We start from the raw sequence: 24375 nt of genomic DNA on the forward strand, positions 1-24375 counted from the left end.
ATTCATCACATATAAATCAGTTAAAAAAAACATTGAACTAAAGGCTGTAATGTAACAAAATAGGTAAAAAGCCAAGGGGGTGAATACTTTTGCAAGGCACTGTAGTACATTCACATCAGTCCCTGCCCTTAAGGAGCTTACAATCTAAGGTCCATAACTAGGGCCGGTGCAAGGATTTTTGACTACACAGGCAAAGGTGCATTTTGGACCCCCCCCCCATCCTTCCTCAGGTAACCACTTTTATGCACTTTTGAGGGGTGACATTGAAGTCCGTGGTCCTCAAGTTGCATGAAAGTCGGACCAAAGTAGTGCATGAACTACTTTGAAATCACTACGACTTTAAGTTGCGCATACAGTATATGAATGATTATCGTTGGAAAACATGGGGAACGACTTGTCATGCGACTCTGATGTCCAAAGTAGCATGTCAAGTCGCACAAGTGTGAATGGGATGGGTCTATATAAACAATTATTTGCGAACACCTGAATTAGAAAAACAAATCGAGCTGATAATTTCTGGTACCATCATTATTTGCTCTCTTTTAGTGGAAGCATGCAGCTTTGAGGCTTAACACATTTGGTATATTTACTGAACACAACCTCATTTTTTATTTTGTACAGATTTGAGGATTACATTGTGGTTGTGTTACCGAAATTAAATTGAGTGTATTTAACTTAAAATATAGATTTCATAAACAGTTGCACATATATTATGTTCTTGCATATTCTCAGAAGACAAGTTGAAAAACGGGACAAAAAAAAAAAAAAAAAGGAATGGACTTAGTGGACTTGGAAAGTGAAAGTAATTATGTTCAGAGGATTCACCTGTAAACATGCTGCTTGTCCGATTTCTACTCCTTCTTTGTCTGCAACAAACAGGTAATTATATTAAAAATATTCTGACAGTTATGCAGCCGGGGGGGGGGGGGGGGGGGGGGGACAGTAAGAAGACTGTGAGAGTTTTGTTTTAGTGATAGATTGTAGTAGTTAGAGGACACAGGAGGTTCAGTTTCCTTCCTAACCTGCAACAGAGCTGATCACACACGAAGCTGTCAATATATAGGATACCAGGAAACAAATAGCATGTGTAGCGCTGGTAGATTTCTAATCTACTGCCGATAGGTAAATTTAGTGGGTTATCTGTTCATAAATTGTCAGATTTGTCTCTGTTCCAGCTCGGCTGAGTTGCATGTAACTTCTCACTGTGCCTGTGGGTGTCGTTGTTACTATGGGCCAGTGTTTGAAAGGCAACACGTCGAAGTGTATGTATGAGTGCTCCTCTGTCCCGGGGATAACTCGGTGGAGGTGGTCCTCCGAGTTGCATCCTGGGAGAGGGTATTTATGGGACAGACGCCATGTTTTGAGGTAATTTTCCGCCTACCTGCTGGCCCTCCTGGCTGACAGGTATGCACTAAGAGTACTACCTTGTGGTCCTCCGATCGGGAGGCCCACGTCGCTGTGGAATGTGGGTGGGCCCAGAAGCCTGTCTGGGGCCTACCACAGCGGCAGAGGAATGGTCCTGGGCTGTCTATCCTGTGTGAAGAAGCTGGACAACCGAGGAGATCCCAGGGGAGAACCCGTCATGGAAGGATCATGCAGAGTGCTGGTCTGGAGAGGGGTCGGTGACTTAGTTGGAGGACGTATCCGAAAGTAATCCTACCGCATAGTACTGCCGGGTTGGCTTAAAGGTTCTAGTGCTGTGTTTGCTATTCACCGTAAACCATTACATCTTGTGGCAGAGGATCGTACAGGTTTTGTTCCAATCGAGTCTGTGGCAGAGACTTTTGTTCGTGCTGCATGCTGGCTGCTAGGTTGGTGAGAGAAACCTATGCAGGCGGGCAAAGATTTAATTCTACAGAGAGAGTTTAATCAGCTACAAGCTTTCAATACCTACAGTTACATTAAGAACGTTAAGAAAAGGTATTTGAGCTTCCCTGCAACTTTCCTTCTACCTCTTTCCTGCTACTTCCTGCAACTCAAGTTTATTAAAGAATTGGAAAAAGATACTCTAGTGTCCGGTGCCTACATTGTATGATGGTAAACTCAACGGGACCCTAGACCCGGTTCTGGTGAAATAAAGGTAGCGAAGGTGACAGTAACAACCCGCTTTAAACCCGCAGCTCCACCGAGAGTTATTGCTACACATATAATCACATAACATTTCTCATAAAATAATGTAACAGTAAATATCTCTGACTGGGCACTGCTGGGAGGGCTCCATTCTAAGGTAAGTATTTCATAATGTGCCAGTATGTGATGGGGAGCTATAGTTCATTGAGGGAACCATGAATGCCAACATGTACTGTGACATACTGAAGCAGAGCATGATCCCCTCCCTTTGGAGACTGGGCAGCAGGGCAGTATTCCAATATGATAATGATCCCAAACACACCTTCAAGGTGACCACTGCCTTGATAAAGAAGCTGAGGGTGAAGGTGATGAACTGGCCAAGCATGTCTCCAGACCTAAACCCTATTGAGCATCTGTGGGGCATCCTCAAACGGAAGGTGGAGGAGGGCAAGGTCTCTAACATCCACCAGCTCTGTGATGTCGTCATGGAGGAGTGGAAGAGAACTCCAGTGGCAACCTGTGAAGCTCTGGTGAACTCCATGCCCAAGAGGGTTAAGGCAGTGCTGGAAAATAATGGTGGCCACACAAAATATTGACACTTTGGGCCCAATTTGGACATTTTTACTCAGGGGTGTACTCACTTTTGTTGCCAGCGGTTTAGACATTAATGGCTGTGTGTTGAGTTATTTTGAGGGGACAGAAAATTTACACTGTTATACAAGCTGTACACTCACTACTTTACATTGTAGCAAAGTGTCATTTCTCCAGTGTTGTCACATGAAAAGATAGAAGAAAATATTTACAAAAATGTGAGGGGTGGTGTACTATATATCTGCTGTCTTCAGCTTTCTATATTCTTTAGAAAGTGCACATAGTATCAGAAAACATTCTTCCTGTTTCAGCAGTGGGAGGGAAGACTGAGCATACACTGTGTGAGAGATGATTGAAGGAAAGGAACACACCCCCCACATAGACAGAGGACCGAAGAAACTTGCAGAGCTGTATTCTGAATAGACAAGCTCTCTGCTTATCTGTCTCTAAGTTCCCTGACACAAATTTTCAGCTGCTTTTATCTCCTTAGTTGGAGAACTTGTCAGAAGTTATCATTCTGATAACAGAACAATGGAGTAACACATGGGACTCAGAACTTTGGAGAGAGATAAGTAAACACTACAGATATATGTGCCTAGCTCAGAATGGGTTTTACATCCACTTTAACTCAAAAATGTCCCTTCTTTTGCTTTCATCCTTCTCCATAGCTTCAAATTCCTTTTTTGCTGATGTGATCTGACTTCCTGTTAGGGGGCGACTACATTCCTTCTCCATGGTTCCACTGTATATAGGAATGTAACCACCTCTCTTGCTCACTCTTGAGATGGACTATGAGATGTGTGGTGTGCATAGAGCAGTGTACATGACCTGGGAGTGAAAAGGAGAGGTTTGGGAGCTCATAGAGGACATTACAAGGAAAACAGAAAAACACATGTAGCACTAACTCTCGGTGGAGCTGCTGGTTTAAGCGGGCTTGTTACCTTCACTCTCCTTCCCTCTGTTTCACCGGGTCTAGGGTTCCGTTGAGTTTACCTCCGGACGATGTAAGCACCAACACTTGAGTACGTTTTCAATGCTTTATTGAACAATCAACGAAGGAAGTAGCAGGAAAGAGGCAGAAGGGAAACTGCAGGGAAAGCTCAAATACCCTTTCTGTAGGATTCTTGACAAATATGCTTTAGAGTTGAATGTTACAGTAGAATGCGCTCCCCTCGTGGGACACAATCTTTGCTCGCCTGGATAGGCCTCTCTCACCTGCCCAGCAGCCAGTACGTAGCACGAACAAAAGTCTCCGCCACAGACTTGACCGGGATGAACCCGTACAATCCTCTGCCACAGGATGTATTGGTTTTGCGGTGGATGTCAGACACAGTGCTTGAACCTTTAAGCCAAACCCGGCAACACTATGCTGTAAAGTTATCTTAGGATACGTCCTCCAACCGAGTCACCAGGCCCCTCTCCAGACCAGCACTCTGTATGATCCTTCCATGACGGGTCCTCCCCTGGGATCTCCTCGGTTGTCCAGCCTCTTCCCTCTGGACAGACAGCTCAGGACCATTCCTTGGCTGCTGTGGCAGGACCCAGACAAGCTTCTGGGCCCACCCATGCGACGCTGGCCTCCGGAACGGAGGACCACGAGGTAGCACTCTAACGCATACCTGTCGGCCAGGAGGCCCAGCAGGTGGCTGTAAACGAACCCCAAAATATGGCGTATGTCCCGTAAATACCTTCTCCCAGAATGCAACACGGAGGACCACCTCCACCGAGTCGTCTCCGGGACAGAGGAGCATCCATACGCTTTGGCACGTTGCCTTTCCAACACTAGCCAGTGGTAACAGCGACACCCACCGGCTCAGTGGAAACACACACAACGTCAGCCAAGCTGGAACAGAGGCAAATCTAACTTTCCTAACGAACAAGTTACTAAATTTACCTATCAGATGGTAGATCATAAATCTACCAGCGCTACACACAGTAAGAAACAATTTTTTTATATAGTTTACAGGGCATTAAGTAGCGGATGTGTGTGGATTATTTTTGGAAAATAAGAATATGGTTTAGTGTCACTAAATTTGATCCTGCCATATAGGTTGCTCAGGCACTTTCTATTATGGGGTGACAATTATCTCCTAAGTGTGCTCCTTGTCACCCTGTCATGTGGACTTCAGAATGAAACTTTAAGTGACCGTGCTGACACATTGTCCAGGCTTGGTTTGCTGCTATCACTATCAGGAAGCCGGTGCTGAGCATTGATGTGTATCCGACCCTGCAGTGGGTGTAGACAGGAAGTGGCTGAAAGAGCCTGGAGGAGATCAACAGCATGGAGATACAAAAAGGATGAAAAAACCCCAAAAACATTGCAATGGTTTGTTATACACAGTACATCTAACGTCACACAATTAGGGTTTATATGAACTTTAAAGGGGTTGTAAACTCTCGTGTTTTTTCACCTTAATGCATCTGTAGCGCACTACTCCCTTGGGAGCTGTAAAGTTGTTCATTACCTTTTTTGTCAGTGTACCCCGTTCTTTCTTCCCATGCAACATCAAACACCAAACAGTCTCTGTAGTTTATAAAGAACTCCAACTTTATTCTTGCACTCAGAATAATAAAACAGAATTAGCAGAGGATATGAGATGCCCATACAAAGATTCCTGGTTCCGGTCTTTGTTCTTATATACTCCCCATATTTGAACCTGACCAGCATTACTCTGAATAATGCTGTGGGTGCATGATTCCAAAGTCCTAGGCCATCACCGCCTACATCCTGACTCTTGGAATCCCTTTGTTGGGATTCCAAGAGTTCTGAGTTGTCGGTTCTGAGTTAGTGTCCCTCACTAGGTCCTTGGAATTCTAGCGAGTCTTCGGACTAGAACTACTGGGTTGCACTCCCTTTGCTCACTCCTATCAACAGTCTATGTTACTCACAGAAGGTTGATCCTAGGTTACTGCGACCGCTTTTCATCAACTTCCTCCTCGTGGTGAACCAGGGAACCCCCGGATGGGGCACCCGATTTCTTTCCTGGTTACATGATGACTTCTGCTTCTGCTATCCGGCGCTGGGGTCTCTGAACCACCCAGTCCTTCAAGCCTCCCCCTGCACATGAACTTCTCCTGCTATCCAGCACTGGGGCCTCTGAACCACCCAGGCCTTCAAGCCTCCTCCTCCTGCACCCTACATGGTTCTCCTGTTCCTCACTCCTCTCCTGTCCCAGAAGCATGTGACCCCAGTTTATATGCTCCTTCCAATACAAATTAATGATTGGACCAGAGCCCTCTATAGGTGCTGCCTGCCACTCAGGACCCAAATCCCTCCCCCCTCTCCAGAATATTACCACTGGAAGGGAAGGGGATTTCCTTGAGCCAGAGTGTAGGTGGCCACACCCCCCTCTATTCTAACACTCACACCCAAAAAAATAAACAAACAGGCCTAAGGAAAAATTGCAAGCCTAGGCCAAATTTACTTATCATACTTAATATAAACTTTTAGCACCCAGCTGAATGGGGTGGGCACTATACATCCTATGCATTAAGGTGAAAAAACACCTGGCAGTGACCAGCCCCCCCCCCCCCTTTTACTTACCTGAGCCCCATATTCCTGTTGGCGGAGACGTGCTCTCCCGCTCTCCACGAGGTTCCAGCTCTTGATTGGATAGATTGATAGCAGCACAGCCACTGGCTCCCGCTGCTGTCAATCAAATCCAATGACGCAAGCGCCGGGGAGCGGGGCTGAATCCGGCATTCGTGTCTATGTACGCAAATGCTGGACTCGGGTGCGTGCCCCCTCGTAACCCTCTCGGGGAAGCGCTTCTCCTAGGGGGTTATCTGATGCGAGGAGAAGCCGCGAGAGCCGCCTGGGGACCCCAGAAGACGAGGTTCGGGGCTACTCTGTGCAAAACGAGCTGCACAGTGGAGATAAGTATGATATGTTTGTTATTTTAAAAAAAAAAAGAACCCTTACAATCACTTCAATGTTAGACACAGTAGCTGTGTGATTCAATAAGGATTTATCAGATGTCATTCCCTCATTCTGGAATCACTCATGACTTTTCTCTGCCATTTGAGTGCAAAAAGCTATTAACATAATTCCAATGTTTATTATTCCACAGGTCACGCTCTGCAGCTGACTGCTCCTTCATCCCATCGAGCTATGATGGGGGAAGATGTGAACATTCCCTGCTCATTCACAATCAATAACCCTCCTATCAATCAGTCATTTCTTGCCATAACCTGGTACTTTCAGGCAAAAGAAATATTAAGTGTTCAGAATGCGAAAGTGATAGCAACAGATCCTCGTGTGTCATATACAGGCCGGGCAGAGGATGGAATCGCTGATCTGTCTATATCAAACATCGCTATAATGGATGGAGGGATCTATAAGTGCTCCATACTGTACACCCCAAAGAGGGAGGAGAAGGAGATCAGATTGGACATACAAGGTACAAAGTTCAACATATTTAACACATGCTTGGTATTTATAGCCCAGAAAAGTTAATCATTTATCAATTCTTGGAGTTTCACTAGTTCATGGTTCACCCAGAAACATGGTTTATAGGAGTAAATACTATGTGAGCACGGAGCCTGTTTGGGCGCAAATGTTATAAAACTCCACTGCAGATCCCCAGCCATGAATTGTGGTTCATTTCACCATTTTTTTATTTCAATGGCAAGCACAAAAGAAAAATGCCAAGGTGCAGCACACTGACAACGCCGGGACAAGGTCATTCAGTACCCAGGGCGAAGATGTCAAACTGTGACACCCCCACCCCCTTCCCAAGCAGAGCAGGGGGCAGAGCTAGTAGAAGAATATGCAGTACACCAAAACATATGTAATGGTTGCAGTGCAAACTTGTCTTGCATACACACGGTCACACAAATCTTGTCGGAAATTCCAATCGCCAAGAACACGGTGACGTACAACACGTACGACGTGCCAAGAAAAATGAAGTTTAATAGCCAGTGCGGCTCTTCTGCTTGATTCCGAGCATGCGTGGAACTTTGTGCGTCAGAATTGTGTACACACGATTGGAATTTACAACAACGGATTTTGTTGTCAGAAAATTTGAGATCCAGATCTCAAATTTTGTTTGTCGGAAATTCCGACGGAAATTGTCCGATGGAGCCTACACGAGCTCCCGTCGAACATTTTCCGTCGGAAAATCTGACCGTGTGTACGCAGCAATAGAATAGAAGCTGTAGAATAGTTGTCTCCAAAGCTATAACAATTATACTAATCCTGAAAGTGTATTACCTGTGTAGAAACAGCTAAGTATTTAGTGCCAGCAGCAGCAAAAGGAGAGGAGAGAGCACTACTCATTGCAGGTAAGAAATGTAGTGGTGGGACTAGAGAGGAGGGGACCTGAGAGAAAGGGCACAGGGGAAGCAGTCACTACACAGAGAAGGAATGGGCTACAGTGACAGATCATTCAGGGCATGGAGAGAAAAAAAACAAGGCTAAGACCCCATACACATAATTAGATTTTCTGCAGATTTTTGTCTTCAGATTTACCAAAACCATATAATATGAGGTCAAACATTAAGAGTTTCAATTTGTTTGCAATCAGGCAGCCCTTAGACTACATGGTTTTGGTAAATCTATAAAAAACAAATCTGTAGAAAATCTAATAGTGTGTATGGGGTCTAGGGGGTGGAGCTGGTGATGTCACACAGACATCGGGGGGCACTATGAAAGAGAAGGTATCAGTGAAAGAAATGAAATGAGTGGGGAGAGAGAAGCCACTGTGCAAGCAAGCAGAGGAGCGGGAATGCTGTATGTAAGAAAGCATTTATAACTGATGGCCTTCCATGATCCCAACCTCACGTGTTGCTGGGGGATTAGTACAGTGCAGACAGGGGGCGGGTGACGGATGTAGTGCTACGATCTGACCTACATGCAGGATCAAAGCCACTCTCTGTCTAATGCATTGCTCCAAACAGTCCCTGATTTGGAGCAATGTCCCTCTGTCCCTCTTTCCTCCTCATTTGTCCCTCATTTTGGTCTGTTCTATATAGCTGTATATAAAATGCACTTTTTATCTTTCAAAAAGTGTTTCTCAATACTAAACTTTTTATCCAATTTCTAAATTGCTGCATTTGTAAATTCCAAAAGCCAATATAAAGGAAAAGTAGTGGTAAAAAACAAAACAAAAACAAAAAACACTTGTGGGTTTAACTGACCATTTTTTGTACAGTATAGTTCTCCAGGGGGCGTGTCCTATGCCTACATACCTTTGCTAATAGGTGTCCCTCCTTCCCATCTGGAAAAGTTGGGAGGTGTGCTAATGTGATACATCTGGCAGCATATTCTGCACTGGTCACAGCAATACCCAGCAGACTGCACCCTCCTCTCACAGTAGTGCACATGGCAGCTGCCCCTCTGCCCCCCTTGTCCTGGCCCTGCACACTGGCATAACATTGTTTTTACTTTTTAGACATTTTTATTTTACTCATTATGCACTTTTGTTACTTTACACATCCCCTACTGCAGTACCAGGATGGGTTTGTCCAGGAACAGTGCCCCCCTGCTTCTTGCTAATATACAACATAGAACATAGGACAGCCCTGTGCCCGCTCTTCACCCCCCAATCTGGCTGCCTATGGTTGGCATGGATGGCAATTGTTGGCCTTCAAACAGCTGGGAGGCATTTGTACATACGTGGTGTGCTTTTCATGTTGGCTGTGGGTGGCTGGGGCTTGACAGCAGTAACTGTCAGAGTAGACATGAAGCTACAGTCCACTGGATACCGTCCACTCATCTGGAAAGTCTGTAAGGTGAGGATAGTACTTCTTGCCACACGCCCTTCCCCCACATAACAGCACTGCGTCTGGGGCAGCTGCTTGTCCTGCCGACCACCCCCACCACCACCTTGTCCTGCCCACCAACCTCACCACCACCTTGTCCTGCCCACCGCCCTCACCACCACCATGTCCTGCCCACCACCCTCACCACCACCTTGTCCTAGCCCTGATCTGAACACAGCAGATGACAGATCGTCCTGCAGCATGGCTGCGCATGAGCCGGGCGATTGGGAGAATGTCAAATGATATTCACCCAGGATGGAAGAGCTCCTACTCAGCCATCAGTTAACCACTTGCCTACTGGGCACTTTTACCCCCTTCCTGCCCAGGCCAATTTTCAACTTTCAACGCTGTCGCACTTTGAATAACAATTGCACGGTCATGCAACACTGTACCTAAGCTAAATTTTTATCATTTTTTTGCACAAATAGATCTTTCTTCTGGGGGTATTTATAGTGTTACTAAACCCAGGACCCTGCATTCACTATATCTGGTCTCCCACCATACACAGAACATGGAAATACAATTATTTTAGTAAATATAAACTGCTAAATACCTTTTCTCATCAGCAATATATAGCAGTCTTGTGACTTCTATCGGTGCCTGGTTAAAGCTTGCAAGTTTTCATACTGCACTGGCTGACCTATCAGGATGTAGGACCCATGACCCTCTGTCTGGACAGTGCTGATTGGCCCTGTGCTGATCACATGCACTCTCCCAAGAAAAAAATAACTCTCTAGCAATACACACACCAAACTGAGCATGTGCAGCCTGACTCCAGTAAATCTGTCTTATTCAGACATGTTTTGGAGATAGCCTCTGTGCCCAGTGGCGGGCGCGATCACGAGAAGTTGTCCCAGAACTAGACGACTGCGTTATAGCGGTGATTTGGCTATAGCGCGGTCGACAATTGGCTAAATTATGTTTATGATGCTAGTAGGACATGATGTATAATATATTTTTCAGCTCCTCCACAGATCTCCATTACAGAAAAATTAGTTGTTAAAAACAGAGAGAATGTCCTCCGTAGTGTCATTTCTGGGTTCTATCCAGTGGACATCGACATTAAATGGCTCCGGGATGGAAAGATACTGGATAAAGTTATCATGGAGAAACCTCTGAGAGACCCGGATGGGACATACAGTGTGAGGAGCTCAGTAACAATAACACCCACTAAGGAGGACAGAGAACGGATCTTCTCCTGTAAAGTCCAACATGAGTCTCTTACTACACCTCTCCAGGAAGACTTCCAGCTGGTGTATGGAGGTAACATTATCATTACTCTGTATATACTAACTGATCAATGCCTCAGCTCTATCCTATGGCATGAGGGGGTGTCTTAAATCATGTAATGGTTGACAATCAGTGATGGCTGGTGATCCGTGGGAGTGTTTATTCCACCGGACGAAAACATTAGTTAACCAATATCTGAAAACCCTGGTCCCCTCACTCCTGAACGCAGCCAAAAGTTTAATTCCCAGACATTGGCAAGATCCAGATAGCCCCACGCTGAGGAACTGGAGTAATAGAGTAGATGATATTTATAATTTGGAATACCTGAGATTTAGTGGAGAGGAGGGTTGGGTGGGATTTGAGAGAAAATGGAAGGATTAGCACTTATTTAAGCTTACTTTGAAGTTTGCAGAGATGGTAGGAGCCTGATTGGTTTAGGAGCTGGTACCAAGATAGATGTAAGTGACATTAAATGTTGGCTCCAGAGCAGGAGAGGGGAAGGGAGAGGATAGTACCGGGATGGGGGGAGGCGTTTTAAAAGCTTTGAGGAAATTTGTATCTAGTTGTAGAGAAGAAAGTTTTTCGGGGGATGAAATGTATGTTATTAAACTGTATTGGAACTTTTTTGTACTTAATAATAATAAAAGATATTGAAAAAAAAAAAAACTAACACCACCCCCAACCCACCCCCGAAAAAAAGTGGGGAGTGTGCAGAGGTAGGCAGAGAAGGAATTAGTTTGGGGTGCACAAGTGAGCAAGGAGGGGATGTATGGAGGTAAGAAAGGTGGGTGCAAAAATGAGCAGAGGGGGCAGGTAGAGTTAAAGGGGAGGAGGATTAGAGTGGAGAGTAGGGATGAGCTTCGAGTTCGAGTCGAACTCATGTTCGACTCGAACATTGGCTGTCCGCAAGTTCGCCGAACACCGAACAATTTGGGGTGTTCGCGGCAAATTCGAATGCCGCGGAACACCCTTTAAAAGTCTATGGGAGAAATCAAAAGTGCTAATTTTAAAGGCTTATATGCAAGTTATTGTCATAAAAAGTGTTTGGGGACCCGGGTCCTGCCCCAGGGGACATGTATCAATGCAAAAAAAAGTTTTAAAAACGGACGTTTTTTCAGGAGCAGTGATTTTAATAATGCTTAAAGTCAAACAATAAAAGTGTAATATCCCTTTAAATTTCGTACCTGGGGGGTGTCTATAGTATGCCTGTAAAGGGGCGCATGTTTCCCGTGTTTAGAACAGTCTGACAGCAAAATGACATTTTGAAGGAAAAAACTCATTTAAAACTACCCGCGGCTATTAATGAATTGCCGGTCCGACAATACACATAAAAGTTCATTGATAAAAACGACATGGGAATTCCCCACAGGGAAACCCTGAACCAAAATTAAAAAAAAAAAAATGACGTGGGGGGGTCCCCCTAAATTCCATACCAGGCCCTTCAGGTCTGGTATGGATATTAAGGGGAACCCCGGCCAAAATGTAAAAAAAAAATGACGTGGGGTTCCCCATAAATTCCATACCAGACCCTTCAGGTCTGGTATGGATTTTAAGGGGAACCCCACGCCAAAAAAAAAAAAAAAAACGGCGTGGGGTTCCCCCAAAAATCCATACCAGACCCTTATCCGAGCACGCAACCTGGCAGGCCGCAGGAAAAGAGGGGGGGACGAGAGTGCGGCCCCCCCCCTCCTGAACCGTACCAGGCCACATGCCCTCAACATTGGGAGGGTGCTTTGGGGTAGCCCCCCAAAACACCTTGTCCCCATGTTGATGAGGACAAGGGCCTCATCCCCACAACCGTGGCCGGTGGTTGTGGGGGTCTGCGGGCGGGGGGCTTATCGGAATCTGGAAGCCCCCTTTAACAAGGGGACCCCCAGATCCCGGCCCCCCCCCTGTGTGAAATGGTAAGGGGGTACTTACCCCTACCATTTCACTAAAAAAGTGTCAAAATAGTTAAAAATGACAAGAGACAGCTTTTGACAATTCCTTTATTTAAATGCTTCTTCTATCTTCCTTCATCTTCTTCTTCTTCTGGTTCTTCTGGCTCTTCTGGTTCTTCCTCCGGCGTTCTCGTCCAGCATCTCCTCCGCGGCGTCTTCTATCTTCTTCTCCTCGGGCCGCTCCGCACCCATGGCATGAGGGGAGGCTCCCGCTCTTCTCTTCATCTTCTTCTTCATCCTCTTCTCTTCTTCATCTTCTTCTTCTTCATCTCTTCTTCCTTCTTCATTTCTTCTCCGGGCCGCTCCGCAGCCATGCTGGCATGGAGGGAGGCTCCTGCTGTGTGACGACGCTCCGCGTCTGACGGTTCTTAAATAACGGGGGGCGGGGCAACCCGGTGACCCCGCCCCCCTCTGACGCACGGTGACTTGACGGGACTTCCCTGTGGCATTCCCCGTGACGTCACAGGGAAGTCACGTCAAGTCACCGTGCATCAGAGGGGGGCGGGGTCACCGGGTGGCCCCGCCCCCCGTTATTTAAGAACCGTCAGACGAGGAGACGCCGTCACACAGCGGGAGCCTCCCTCCATGCCAGCATGGCTGCGGAGCGGCCCGGAGAAGAAATGAAGAAGGAAGAAGAAGAAGATGAAGAAGATGAAGAAGAGAAGAGGATGAAGAAGAAGATGAAGAGAAGAGCGGGAGCCTCCCCTCATGCCATGGGTGCGGAGCGGCCCGAGGAGAAGAAGATAGAAGACGCCGCGGAGGAGATGCTGGACGAGAACGCCGGAGGAAGAACCAGAAGAGCCAGAAGAACCAGAAGAAGAAGAAGATGAAGGAAGATAGAAGAAGCATTTAAATAAAGGAATTGTCAAAAACTGTCTCTTGTCATTTTTAACTATTTTGACACTTTTTTAGTGAAATGGTAGGGGTAAGTACCCCCTTACCATTTCACACAGGGGGGGGGGCGGGATCTGGGGGTCCCCTTGTTAAAGGGGGCTTCCAGATTCCGATAAGCCTCCCGCCCGCAGACCCCCACAACCACCGGCCACGGTTGTGGGGATGAGGCCCTTGTCCTCATCAACATGGGGACAAGGTGTTTTGGGGGGCTACCCCAAAGCACCCTCCCAATGTTGAGGGCATGCGGCTTGGTACGGTTCAGGAGGGGGGGGGGGGGCCGCACTCTCGTCCCCCCCTCTTTTCCTGCGGCCTGCCAGGTTGCGTGCTTGGATAAGGGTCTGGTATGGATTTTTGGGGGAACCCCACGCCGTTTTTTTTTTTTTTTTTGGCGCGGGGTTCCCCTTAAAATCCATACCAGACCTGAAGGGTCTGGTATGGAATTTAGGGGGAACCCCACGTCATTTTTTTTTAAATTTTGGCCGGGGTTCCCCTTAATATCCATACCAGACCTGAAGGGCCTTGTATGGAATTTAGGGGGACCCCCCCACGTCATTTTTTTTTTTTTTAATTTTGGTTCGGGGTTTCCCTGTGGGGAATTCCCATGCCGTTTTTATCAATGAACTTCTATGTGTATTGTCGGCAATGCAATAGCCGCGGGTAGTTTTAAATGGCTTTTTTTCCTTCGAAATATCATTTTGCTGTCAGACTGTTCTAAACACCGGAAACATGCGCCCCTTTACAGGCATACTATAGACACCCCCCAGGTACGAAATTTAAAGGGATATTACACTTTTATTGTTTGACTTTAAGCATTATTAAAATCACTGCTCCTGAAAAAACGGCCGTTTTTAAAACTTTTTTTTGCATTGATCCATGTCCCCTGGGGCAGGACCCAGGTCCCCAAACACTTTTTATGACAATAACTTGCATATAAGCCTTTAAAATTAGCACTTTTGATTATTCATGTTCGTGTCCCATAGACTTTAACGGTGTTCGCGTGTTCGAGCGAACTTTTTTCCTGTTCGCATGTTCTGGTGCGAACCGAACAGGGGGGTGTTCGGCTCATCCCTAGTGGAGAGGATAGGGGAGGTTTGGGGGGCAGAGGTTAGCAAGGGTTTTAGGATGCAAAGGTGTACTGACAGGGTGAATAAAGATGTAGGTCAAGTGTAGGGCAGCCCATTACTTTCAATGGGCTGCTCTATGCGCTACAAATGCGGAAGAAAGTCCCAAACCCTTTTTCAAAATCACCCGGTGCCAAGGCACATGTCAGCAGATGCACAAGGGTGTCATTAACAATTAATGGCACTGCTGTGTATATGCTAAAGGGCAGCATGTGTCTGTGGTGTCAGGAAAGCGATTTTGCATGCATTCCTGACATACACAAATGTGAACGCAGGCTAAATGCCTCAGTTACATTGGTGGTCAGTGTAAATGTTCTCATTACATTGGTGCTTGGTGTAGAATCCTTTTATTCACACTAGCGGCCAGTGTAAATGTTCCCCTTACATTGGTGGTCAGTGTAAATCCCTCCTTACATTGGTGGTTACTGTGAATGCTTTTATTACATTAGTGGTCAGTGTAAACCCTATTACATTAGTGGTCAGTGTAAACCCCTATTACATTAGTGGTCAGTGTAAACCCCTATTACATTGGTGGCCAGTGTTGAAATCCCTCTTTATATTGGTAGTCGTAAAAAAAATCAGCATTGCCATTGATCACACCCTCCCCTCCCCCCAGTACTGCCACTGATCCCAGGAGTCCTAGGACCCCTAGGAGTTTTCTGTCTATTGATGGGTCCCCTCACCTCCCCAGTCCATGGTGTGCAGGCAGTGAGGAGATGATGTGCTATAACCTCTAGCAACCAATCCGTGAGCAGTATTGATGTCCAGTAATCTCTAGCAACCAATCAACAAGCAGAAATCATGTGCTGTAACCTCTAGTAACTAATCAGTGAGCCATAATGTGTGCTGTAACCTCTAGCAACCAGCCAGTGAGAGGCAATGATACTCTCTAACCTCTGGCAACCAATCACAATCGCTGCCTGATCTGATTCTGTAAACTAATTTTGAGTCTAGCTGCTATTTATTGTATGTCTCAGAGCAGGTGGACAGCGAAACTGCATGGAGGGGGGGGGGCAAGACATTTTTTGCCAAGGGTCCAATCAATATTAAAGATGGCCCTGGTCCTTACTGGTTCCTGCTGTCTTCTGGGACCTGTGTGTCTCCCAGAAGACAGCGGGGGGTGCGGAGGTGGGGCCAGACATGGCGTAGATCGCCATGGAATCTGCTGCGATCCATTGTCGGAAGTGGGAGCAAATACCTGTATTAGACAGATATCTGCTCCCCCCTGCCCCTGAAAGGTGCCAAATGTGACACCGGAGGGGGTGAGGAACTTGAAAAGCGTAAGTTCCATTTTTGGGTGGAACTCCGCTTTAAGTACAGTGATAGTGCATTTAACTGTTCAGATTCTGTATCTTATCTCTATGCTCACTCCTACTAAAAACGTTTAAACCTCAGAATTAACCTATACAAAACAAACATTGTAATAGCATATACTGTATGTCACTTTTCTCACAGCTATCCCATCCATTCACATTACTTCCCAAGCATTTTTTTTAAATGTGGAGCAGATGTTGGTGTGCAGTGTTTCTGGGTTTTACCCTGAATCCATTGTTGTGAATTGGTTCTTGAATGACACCCTGGTGAAGAATACCAAGACCCGAAGAATCAGTAGCTCTGCTGTGGAATCTGACTATCACTTTATCCCGACACAACAGAACAGGGACATGGAGCTGAGATGTGTGGTGGAACATGCAACCCTCACCATCCCACATGTGGAGAGGCTGCAGGTACAAGTCACAGGTGAGTGACTCACTTTCTAAAGAGAATACTGCAAAAGAAGCTACAATACATACTATACATAAATAGATAAATAAAAATAAAGAAACTGTGTAATGATTGTGAGCATATTTATATGTGAAATGCAGAGGTAAAAAAAACTGTCAAATTACGTGTTGTAAACATTATTGTTGTGGTACCATGTTTGGGAACAGGCAATAGCACTACATCTGGTGTTATGTAGCTGCATGTGCTGTTTTTAAACCTTAGCAAGTGACTTGGCCAGCAATATAGGTGAACATTACTTTAAATTCCAAAGGGCTCTGTAACGACACCTCAAGTACGAAAGGGGTTAAAGTGGTTTAGGACATTCCCTTCCCGAACACCAAGGCAGCTACCGAACACTCCGATCAGCCGAACAAGAAACCCATACGAATAACTCTCCCCCCAAATACGAGACAAAGCTGTGTCTTGAGGGTCAACCAGGAATCAACTCTTTTTTTTTTTTCACACATGGACATAACAGATAAAATAACTCAGAGACTCTTTCCCCCCACCCTTGGATAAGAGGGCGGGTAAACTGTCCAATGACAATAGACACACAGGTCAGGTGTGTTCAAATTTCTCATCAGTACACAGTCTTATCAGTAGGGGGCTGCTGGAGGAATCCCCCTCCTTCCATAGAGATAAACATCTCAGAATATCAGACACAATAGAACATTGGAATACAGCCCCACCCCAAACTAGCACAGCAAATAGTACACAACATAATGAGACAGCACACATTATATATACATATATACAGCATTGAGTCTGACTAGCACAGATCATAGTGGGGTTCTCATTCACCTTGTGCCCCTATTAGTGACTCCCATCACAATGGCACATCCAGGGTCCCCAGAGTCTGTGTGTCTTGGGGGACATGGACCCTAATCTAAAGTAATGCCACCTCAAGGGTCCCCAGGCATACAGCTCACAAAAAGCATCATTCCCCCAAATGCCAGGGCCCATAATTGGTTGGCAAGAGGCTGGCATTCAGTTCCCTCCAAAAGCCTCTGTCCCGGCTAGGTCTGTCACATTTCTCCCCTTTCGGCAGGAGACTAACACAGGAGGAGACCCCAGACGGGTTGACTCCGAAGTTAGTCCATAGTTCCATTCCCCCAATGCTGGTATCCACACAGTACCCCAAATAAATTGTCCCAAACATAGCATTACTTACCCAGCCAACCTCTGCCTCTCTCAGAGAACACGCCCGCCGCTGGGGAGAGGCCTGGACTGGCCCTTCTCCCTGGAGTCTTTTCAGCCGCTGGAGAGAAGACAGGGTGACTGGGCTCACCCCGTCATGCTGTTGGGGATCTGGGCCGACTGCCCAGCATCCCTGTAGTATACAGATGGGGACTGAAGTCCCATCCACCTTTACAGGACATTCATCCTCTGTTAGTTGAGGGCAGAGGCCAGCAGCACTCTGCCCTGTTACCAGCCCTTCTGCTGGTTTGCTGTGAGTGGAGACCGCAGTTCCATCCCCCGATATCAGCTCAAGCTGCAGTTGTGTGTAGGGGCCAGTAGCATTCTGCCCTGTTAGCACTTCAGCTGAGGACCCTACATCATCCACTCCGGCTAACTGTTGGGGAGTGACCGTCACCTTCTCACCATGGGCCCCTAGAACTACTGCAGGTGGGGGGCAGAGGTCTTGGACCCTCTGTCCGGTGGCCAGCACTTCAGCTGGAGGACTCTATTGTAACTCCACAGTTGCCAGTGCTGAGCAGAGGTTGGTAGCACTCTGCCCTGTTGCCAGCACTTCTGCTGGGGACTCCACATCCTCCACTCTGGTTAACTGTTGTGGCAGGAGGCTGGCTTCCTCCACTCCCAAATAGTGTAGCTGCCATTGGGGAGGTGAGCCAGCTGCTTCCTTTTCCGTTCCCTCATCTGGCTGCTGGGATGACATTTCTCTGTCACTGTCTTCCAGGTGCATGAATCCTTGTTGGGGAGTGACCATCTCCTTCTCCCCCTGGGCCTCCGGAACTGCCGCAGGTGTGGGACAGAGGTCTTGGACCCTCTGTCCATTTGTCAGCGCTTCAGCTTTGGAGACGGCAATCTACGGAGTTTCCACTGCCGATTCTCTGGCATGCTGCTGAACGCATTCTAGCAGTTTTCTGTATGCCCTTTCCAGATGCTGTTCCTTCCTTAGCAAATAGTCTAGGTCAGGTTTTAAGCTCTGAGACCCCTGTAAGACCGAGCATAGCCTCTCTGTATTCTCGCAGGTCTTCAAGGGTAGGTTCCCCTTCATCGCCAAACACAAAACAATCTGAAATGCTCTCCCACAGCAATCCAGGGCCACCAAAGTCATATCCCTCCGGAGAGCATTCTGTTCTCTTCCCTAAATATCCCTGCTCTGCGTGCCATTGCAGAGCCCAATACCAATTGTCCAGCTCTATTTCCTGCTGGACCAGCCTGTGCAACTCAGTCACCCATTGCTCCTGGGGCCATTTTCCCAGGAATTGCATTCGTAACTCCCGTTGTTCACTGGCCTGCTGCTCTGGGGTTGGAAAGCACTTTCCCTGTTGCATTCCAGCAACCCGGAGGGTTCTAATCCAGTTTCTTACCCGAATCTTCTGCCTGAACTCCAGGTATTCATCCGCAGACACAGTCCTGGGGATTGCTGAAAGGACTGAGGACAGAACCCTGATGCCAGATCCATATCTCCACTGGGGTGACTGAAGTCTGCTATGCCGATCTTGGATCCAGGTGGAGGTTTGGACGTCTTCTTGTAGCTGTCCTTCTGGGCTGTGGGAATCATGCCGCTGCTTGCCACCAGTTGTAACTACACCCCGAGTACGAAAGGGGTTAAAGTAGTTAAGGACATTCCCTTCCCGAACACCAAGGCAGCTACCGAACACTCCGATCAGCCGAACAAGAAACCCATACGAATAACTCTCCCCCCAAATACGAGACAAAGCTCTGTCTTGAGATCAAACAGGAATTAATTCCTTTATTTTCACATATGGACACAACAGATAACTTTTTCCCCCCACCCTTGGAAAAGAGGGCGGGTTAAACTGTCCAATGACAATAGACACACAGGTCAGGTGTGTTCAAACTTCTTATCAGTACACAGTCTTATCAGCAGGGGGCTGCTGGAGGAATCCCCCCTCCCTCTATAGAGATAAACATTCCAGAATATCAGACACAATAGAACATTGGAATACAGCCCCACCCCAGACTAGCACAGCTAATAGTACACAACATAATGAGACAGCACACATTATATATACATATATACAGCATTGAGTCTGACTAGCACAGATCATAGTGGGGTTCCCATTCACCTTGTGCCCCTATTAGTGACTCCAATCACAATGGCTTATCCAGGGTCCCCAGAGTCTGTGTGTCTTGGGGGACATGGACCTGAATCTAAAGTAATGCCACCTCAAGGGTCCCCAGTCATACAGCTCACAAAGAGCACCATTCCCCCAAATGCCAGGGCCCATAATCGGTTGGCAAGAGGCTGGCATTCAGTCCCCTCCAAAAGCCTCTGTCCCAGCTAGATCTGTAACAGGCTGGTAACTGATAAACACGCAATATGATGATGGATTATTTATAATTTCCTTTATGCCCTCCCCCTTTAAAGCCCAACGCCAGGAAAAGAAAAATGATTTCTGTGCAGTGGGGCTGCCCCTGCATTGCAAAGGTTAAATGGTGGTTTAGCTAGTTTAGGGGAAGGTAAAAGTAGTTTTACTTACCTGATCCTCCGCTCACCCTGTAAACGGCTCTCCCCTATGTCTAGAAGAGAATTGTTCCTTGCCATCCAAGGCTATGGTCTCTGCATCAGTCTTGATGGTTTCAGAGCCATCCAACTACTGGAGCATGGGGGTGAAGAGGCTACAAGGATCAGTCTAGCACAATGGAGGGGCCTACAAGAGCAGAGGATCAGATAAAAAGAAATCAGTTTCTTTGAGATGGGAGGCATGACTGTCCGCAGAGGGGCTGATTAGTAAAACCTAAAGTAAATGTAAAATATAACTGCCTTATAGCCCTCAGCTTTCATGTCCTTCCCTGTATTAGACTAGCAATAGATGGAAGCTGACTGGTTATATTGGCAACTCTTAAGCGTCGTACACGCGATCAGATTTTCGGATGACCGAACGTCCGTTTTTTGTGGCATGCTGGTCTCATGTCGAAAGTGAAGAGGTTACTCACCATACGAAAATTCTTGTACGACAGAATACAACTTCAGAAGTGACGTAATCGGGTTGATTTACTAAAGGCAAATCCACTTTGCACTACAAGTGCACTGAAAGTGCACTTGTAAGTGCAGTCGCTGTAGATTGCTGTAGATGTGAGGGGAAGCTATGAAATGAGGGGAAGCTCTGCTGATTTTATCTTCCAATCATGTGCAAGCTAAAATGCAGTTTTTTATTTCCCTTGCATGTCCCCCTCGGATCTACAGCGACCTTACTTCCAAGTGCAAAGTGGATTTGCCTTTAGTAAATAACCCCCAATGTGTTTTGTATGAATAGTTTTGTATGTATTCTTTCGTTACTGAGCATGTGCAGTCTTGCTCTTACGATCTTTTTCGGTTGAAAACCGTACTAATGAAACGAAAATCAGATGTGTTCACATCCAACAAAAATGTTATAGTCTGCACATTCAGCTTTTGTTGTACGAAAAAATCAGAATCAGCTGTCGAAAGCTCTGTACTAACATTCCGAAAAACAGCAGATTGTTCGTTTTACTTCCAATTTTCGTATCGTGTGTACGGGCCTTAAAGCGGAGTTCCACCCAAAAATGGAACTTCCTCTTTAAGTGTAGGTGAACCCTGACATGCCACATTTGGCATGTCATTTTTGGGGGGGGCGGATACCCTCTTTTTAGAGGCATCCAGCTGCGGAAGGAAGTTCACCTCTCCCCCCCCCCCCCCCTGCAATTTTCTGGGACACGTCACAGGTCCCAGAAGATTGCCCAGCCATTCACAGTGCACGGCTTGCGCATGCGCAGTGCGTGTCCGGTAAGAAAAACAAACAACACAGGGAATAGAACTACACTAATATCTAGGAATAAAAAAACACACAATAAAAAACACACAAAAAAGACACAGTTTTTGACAATTCCTCTTTTAAAAATAAAAAACAATGGCCCCTAGTGTAGATCCATCCTCAATCACAACACCCGCCACCAAGCCGAAAAAAAGAAAAAAAAAGGCTCCACTCGCGCCAAAGCTTCCCGCCATCTGCCTGCTCCACCGTGTGACAGTTAATGAGCGCATAAAGGATGTTATAAATTCATGAAAAATAGATGACAGGGCCATTAAGTATTGGATGTGCATGGAATATTTTTAAAGCATAGGGAAATCATTTAGTATAACTTTAAGCATAGAGTGATGGACGCCCAACTATGTTAGATATAAACAGTTGTGTTTATGTTTTCTTCTACTTTTTAGATCTGACAGCAAAATATAAAACCTTTGTTCCAATTGTCGCTGCAGTGCTGATCTCAATACTAGGAACTGTCACCTTCTATGTGTTATGCATGAAAAAAAAGAAAAAGAGTAAGTATCTGGCAATATTTCAATACTTTAACCACTTCAGCCCCGGAAGACTTGGCTGCTCAATGACCAGGCCATTTTTTGAGATACGGCACTGCGACACTTTAATTGACAATTGCGCGGTCGTGCAACATGGTATCCAAACAAAATTGACATCCTTTTTTTCCCACAAATGGAACTTTCTTTTGGTGGTATTTGATCGCCTCTGCGTTTTTTATTTTTTGCACTATAAACAAAAGAAGAGCGACAAATTTGAAGAAAACACGAGGGGGGTTATTTACTAAAGGCAAATCCACTTTGCACTACAAGTGCAAACTACTAGTGCAAAGTGCACGTGGAAGTGCAGTTACTGTAGATCTGAGGGGTAGATCTGATATGAGTGGAAGCTCTGCTGATTTTATCATCCAATCATGTGCAAGCTAAAATGCTGTTTTTTATTTTCCTTGCATGTCCCCCTCGGATCTACAGCGGATGCACTTCCAAGTGCACTTTCAGTGCAATTTCAAGTGCACTTTGCACTTGTAGTTTGCACTTGTAGTGCACAATGGATTTTCCTTTCGTAAATAACCCCCAATATTTTTTACTTGCTATAACAAATATCCCACATTTTTGATAAAAAAAACATTTTTTTCCTCAGTTTAGGCCGATATGTATTCTTCTGCATATTTTTGGTAAAAAAAAATCACAATAAGTGTATATTGATTGGTTTGCGCAAAATTTATAGTGTCTACAAAATAGAGGATAGATTTATGGCATTTTTATTATTATTTTTTTTTTACTAGTAATGGCGGCGATCTGGGTTTTTTTATCGGGACTGCGATATTGCGGCAGACAAATCGGACACCTTTGACACATTTTTGGGACCATTGACAATTGTACAGCGATCAGTGCTATAAAAATGCACTGATTACTGTAAAAATGTCACTGGCAGGGAAGGGGTTAACACTAGGGGGCGATCAAGTGGTTAACTGTGTTCCCTAGGTGTGTTCTAACTGTAGGGGGATGGGACTGTCTAGGAGAAGAGAGAAATCAGTAATCTGACTCTACTCTCCTGAAAGAACCGGGATCTGTGTGTCCCAGTTCTCGCTCTGTCACGAGCGATCGCGGGAGCCCGGTGGTCATCGCACCGGCCGGGCACTCGCATCGGCTCCAGGCACATGCTGCGGGCGCCCCTAGTGGCCAAAAGGCGAAGTGACGTAAGGTAACGTAGTTTCACCCAGCCGTGCTATTCTGCCACAGTAGAACTGCGGTGGCTGGTCGGCAAGCGGTTAACCCCTTCATGATGGAGGGTAAAACAGATTCTAATTCCTGGAAAATTATACAGTCCAGGTAAATTATACAGTGGTATCTTGGATCACAGGAATTATTTGTTCCAGAAGCATGTTTGTAATCCAAAGCACTCCTATATCAAAGCGAGTTTCCTTATAGGAATCAATGGAAACTCATATATTTGTTCCAGTGTCACCGCGGAAGGGGGGGGCGCTGGAGACACTCGGAGACCACTCTGAGACGCTCGGGAATGGAGTGTTTCTGAGTGGTCTCTGAGAGTCTCCAAGGATCACCGATCCCCCCGCACCTCTGGCCATATGCAGTACTGCACACCCCAGAGGCTTGAATCCTGCTCGTCTTGCGAGACAACGATCGCAATTCGAGTCAGGATTTAAAAAAAAAAAAAAAATAGCTTGCATTGCGAAATGCTCGTAAACCGCGTTACTCGCAGTCCGAGGTTTTACTGTACCTTGTTGTTTTTTTCAGGACAAATTGGGCTTTCATTTGTTGGTAAATGGTAAGGGCCAAAAATAGTTTTAAAAAACAACTCAACTTTAAAAAAAAAAAAAATAGCTGTATATTTCTTGCTATTACCATAACTTACCACCAAAGAAAACCCAAAATAAATTCTCCTGCTCCTGGCGATTGCAGAGATACCATATATTTGTATGTTATTTGTACCCGTAGTAGGGCCGAGAAACAGTATTGCACATTTTTTTATCCTACCCAATACACATTAATGCCCCGTACACACGGTCGGATTTTCCGACAGAAAATGTGTGATAGGACCTTGTTGTCGGAAATTCCGACCGTGTATGGGCTCCATCACACATTTTCCATCGGATTTTCCGGCACACAAAGTTTGAGAGCAGGATATAAAATTTTCCGACAACAAAATCCGTTGTCGGAAATTCCGATCGTGTGTACACAAATCCGACGGACAAAGTGCCACGCATGCTCAGAATAAATAAAGAGATGAAAGCTATTGGCCACTTCCCCGTTTATAGTCCCGACGTACGTGTTTTACATCATCACGTTCAGAACGATCGGATTTTCCGACAACTTTGCGTGACCGTGTGTATGCAAGACAAGTTTGAGCCAACATCCGTCGGAAAAAATCCTAGGATTTTGTTGTCGGAATGTCCGAACAAAGTCCGACCGTGTGTATGGGGCATAACAGTTAGCTAAACCTGACCAAACACTAATACATTTTTTTCCTTCGGCCTGTTGGCAAAATAAA

At 46.0% G+C, this 24375-nt stretch overlaps 1 protein-coding gene across 1 annotated transcript in view; it reads left to right on the top strand.

The window, feature by feature from the left end:
- Positions 1-758: 758 nt before the first annotated feature.
- LOC141147988 (uncharacterized) overlaps positions 759-24375 on the top strand; it is a 97461-nt gene continuing 73844 nt past the window's right edge. The window contains exons 1-5 of the mRNA XM_073635144.1: positions 759-879; positions 6732-7061; positions 10387-10686; positions 16064-16348; positions 21762-21869. Coding sequence (XP_073491245.1) covers positions 834-879; positions 6732-7061; positions 10387-10686; positions 16064-16348; positions 21762-21869 — 1069 coding nt within the window. The 5' untranslated portion in view covers positions 759-833. The remainder of the gene's footprint in view (positions 880-6731; positions 7062-10386; positions 10687-16063; positions 16349-21761; positions 21870-24375) is intronic.

Source organism: Aquarana catesbeiana, linkage group LG06 (genome assembly GCF_042186555.1).
Source record: "Aquarana catesbeiana isolate 2022-GZ linkage group LG06, ASM4218655v1, whole genome shotgun sequence".
Taxonomy (NCBI): domain Eukaryota; kingdom Metazoa; phylum Chordata; class Amphibia; order Anura; family Ranidae; genus Aquarana; species Aquarana catesbeiana.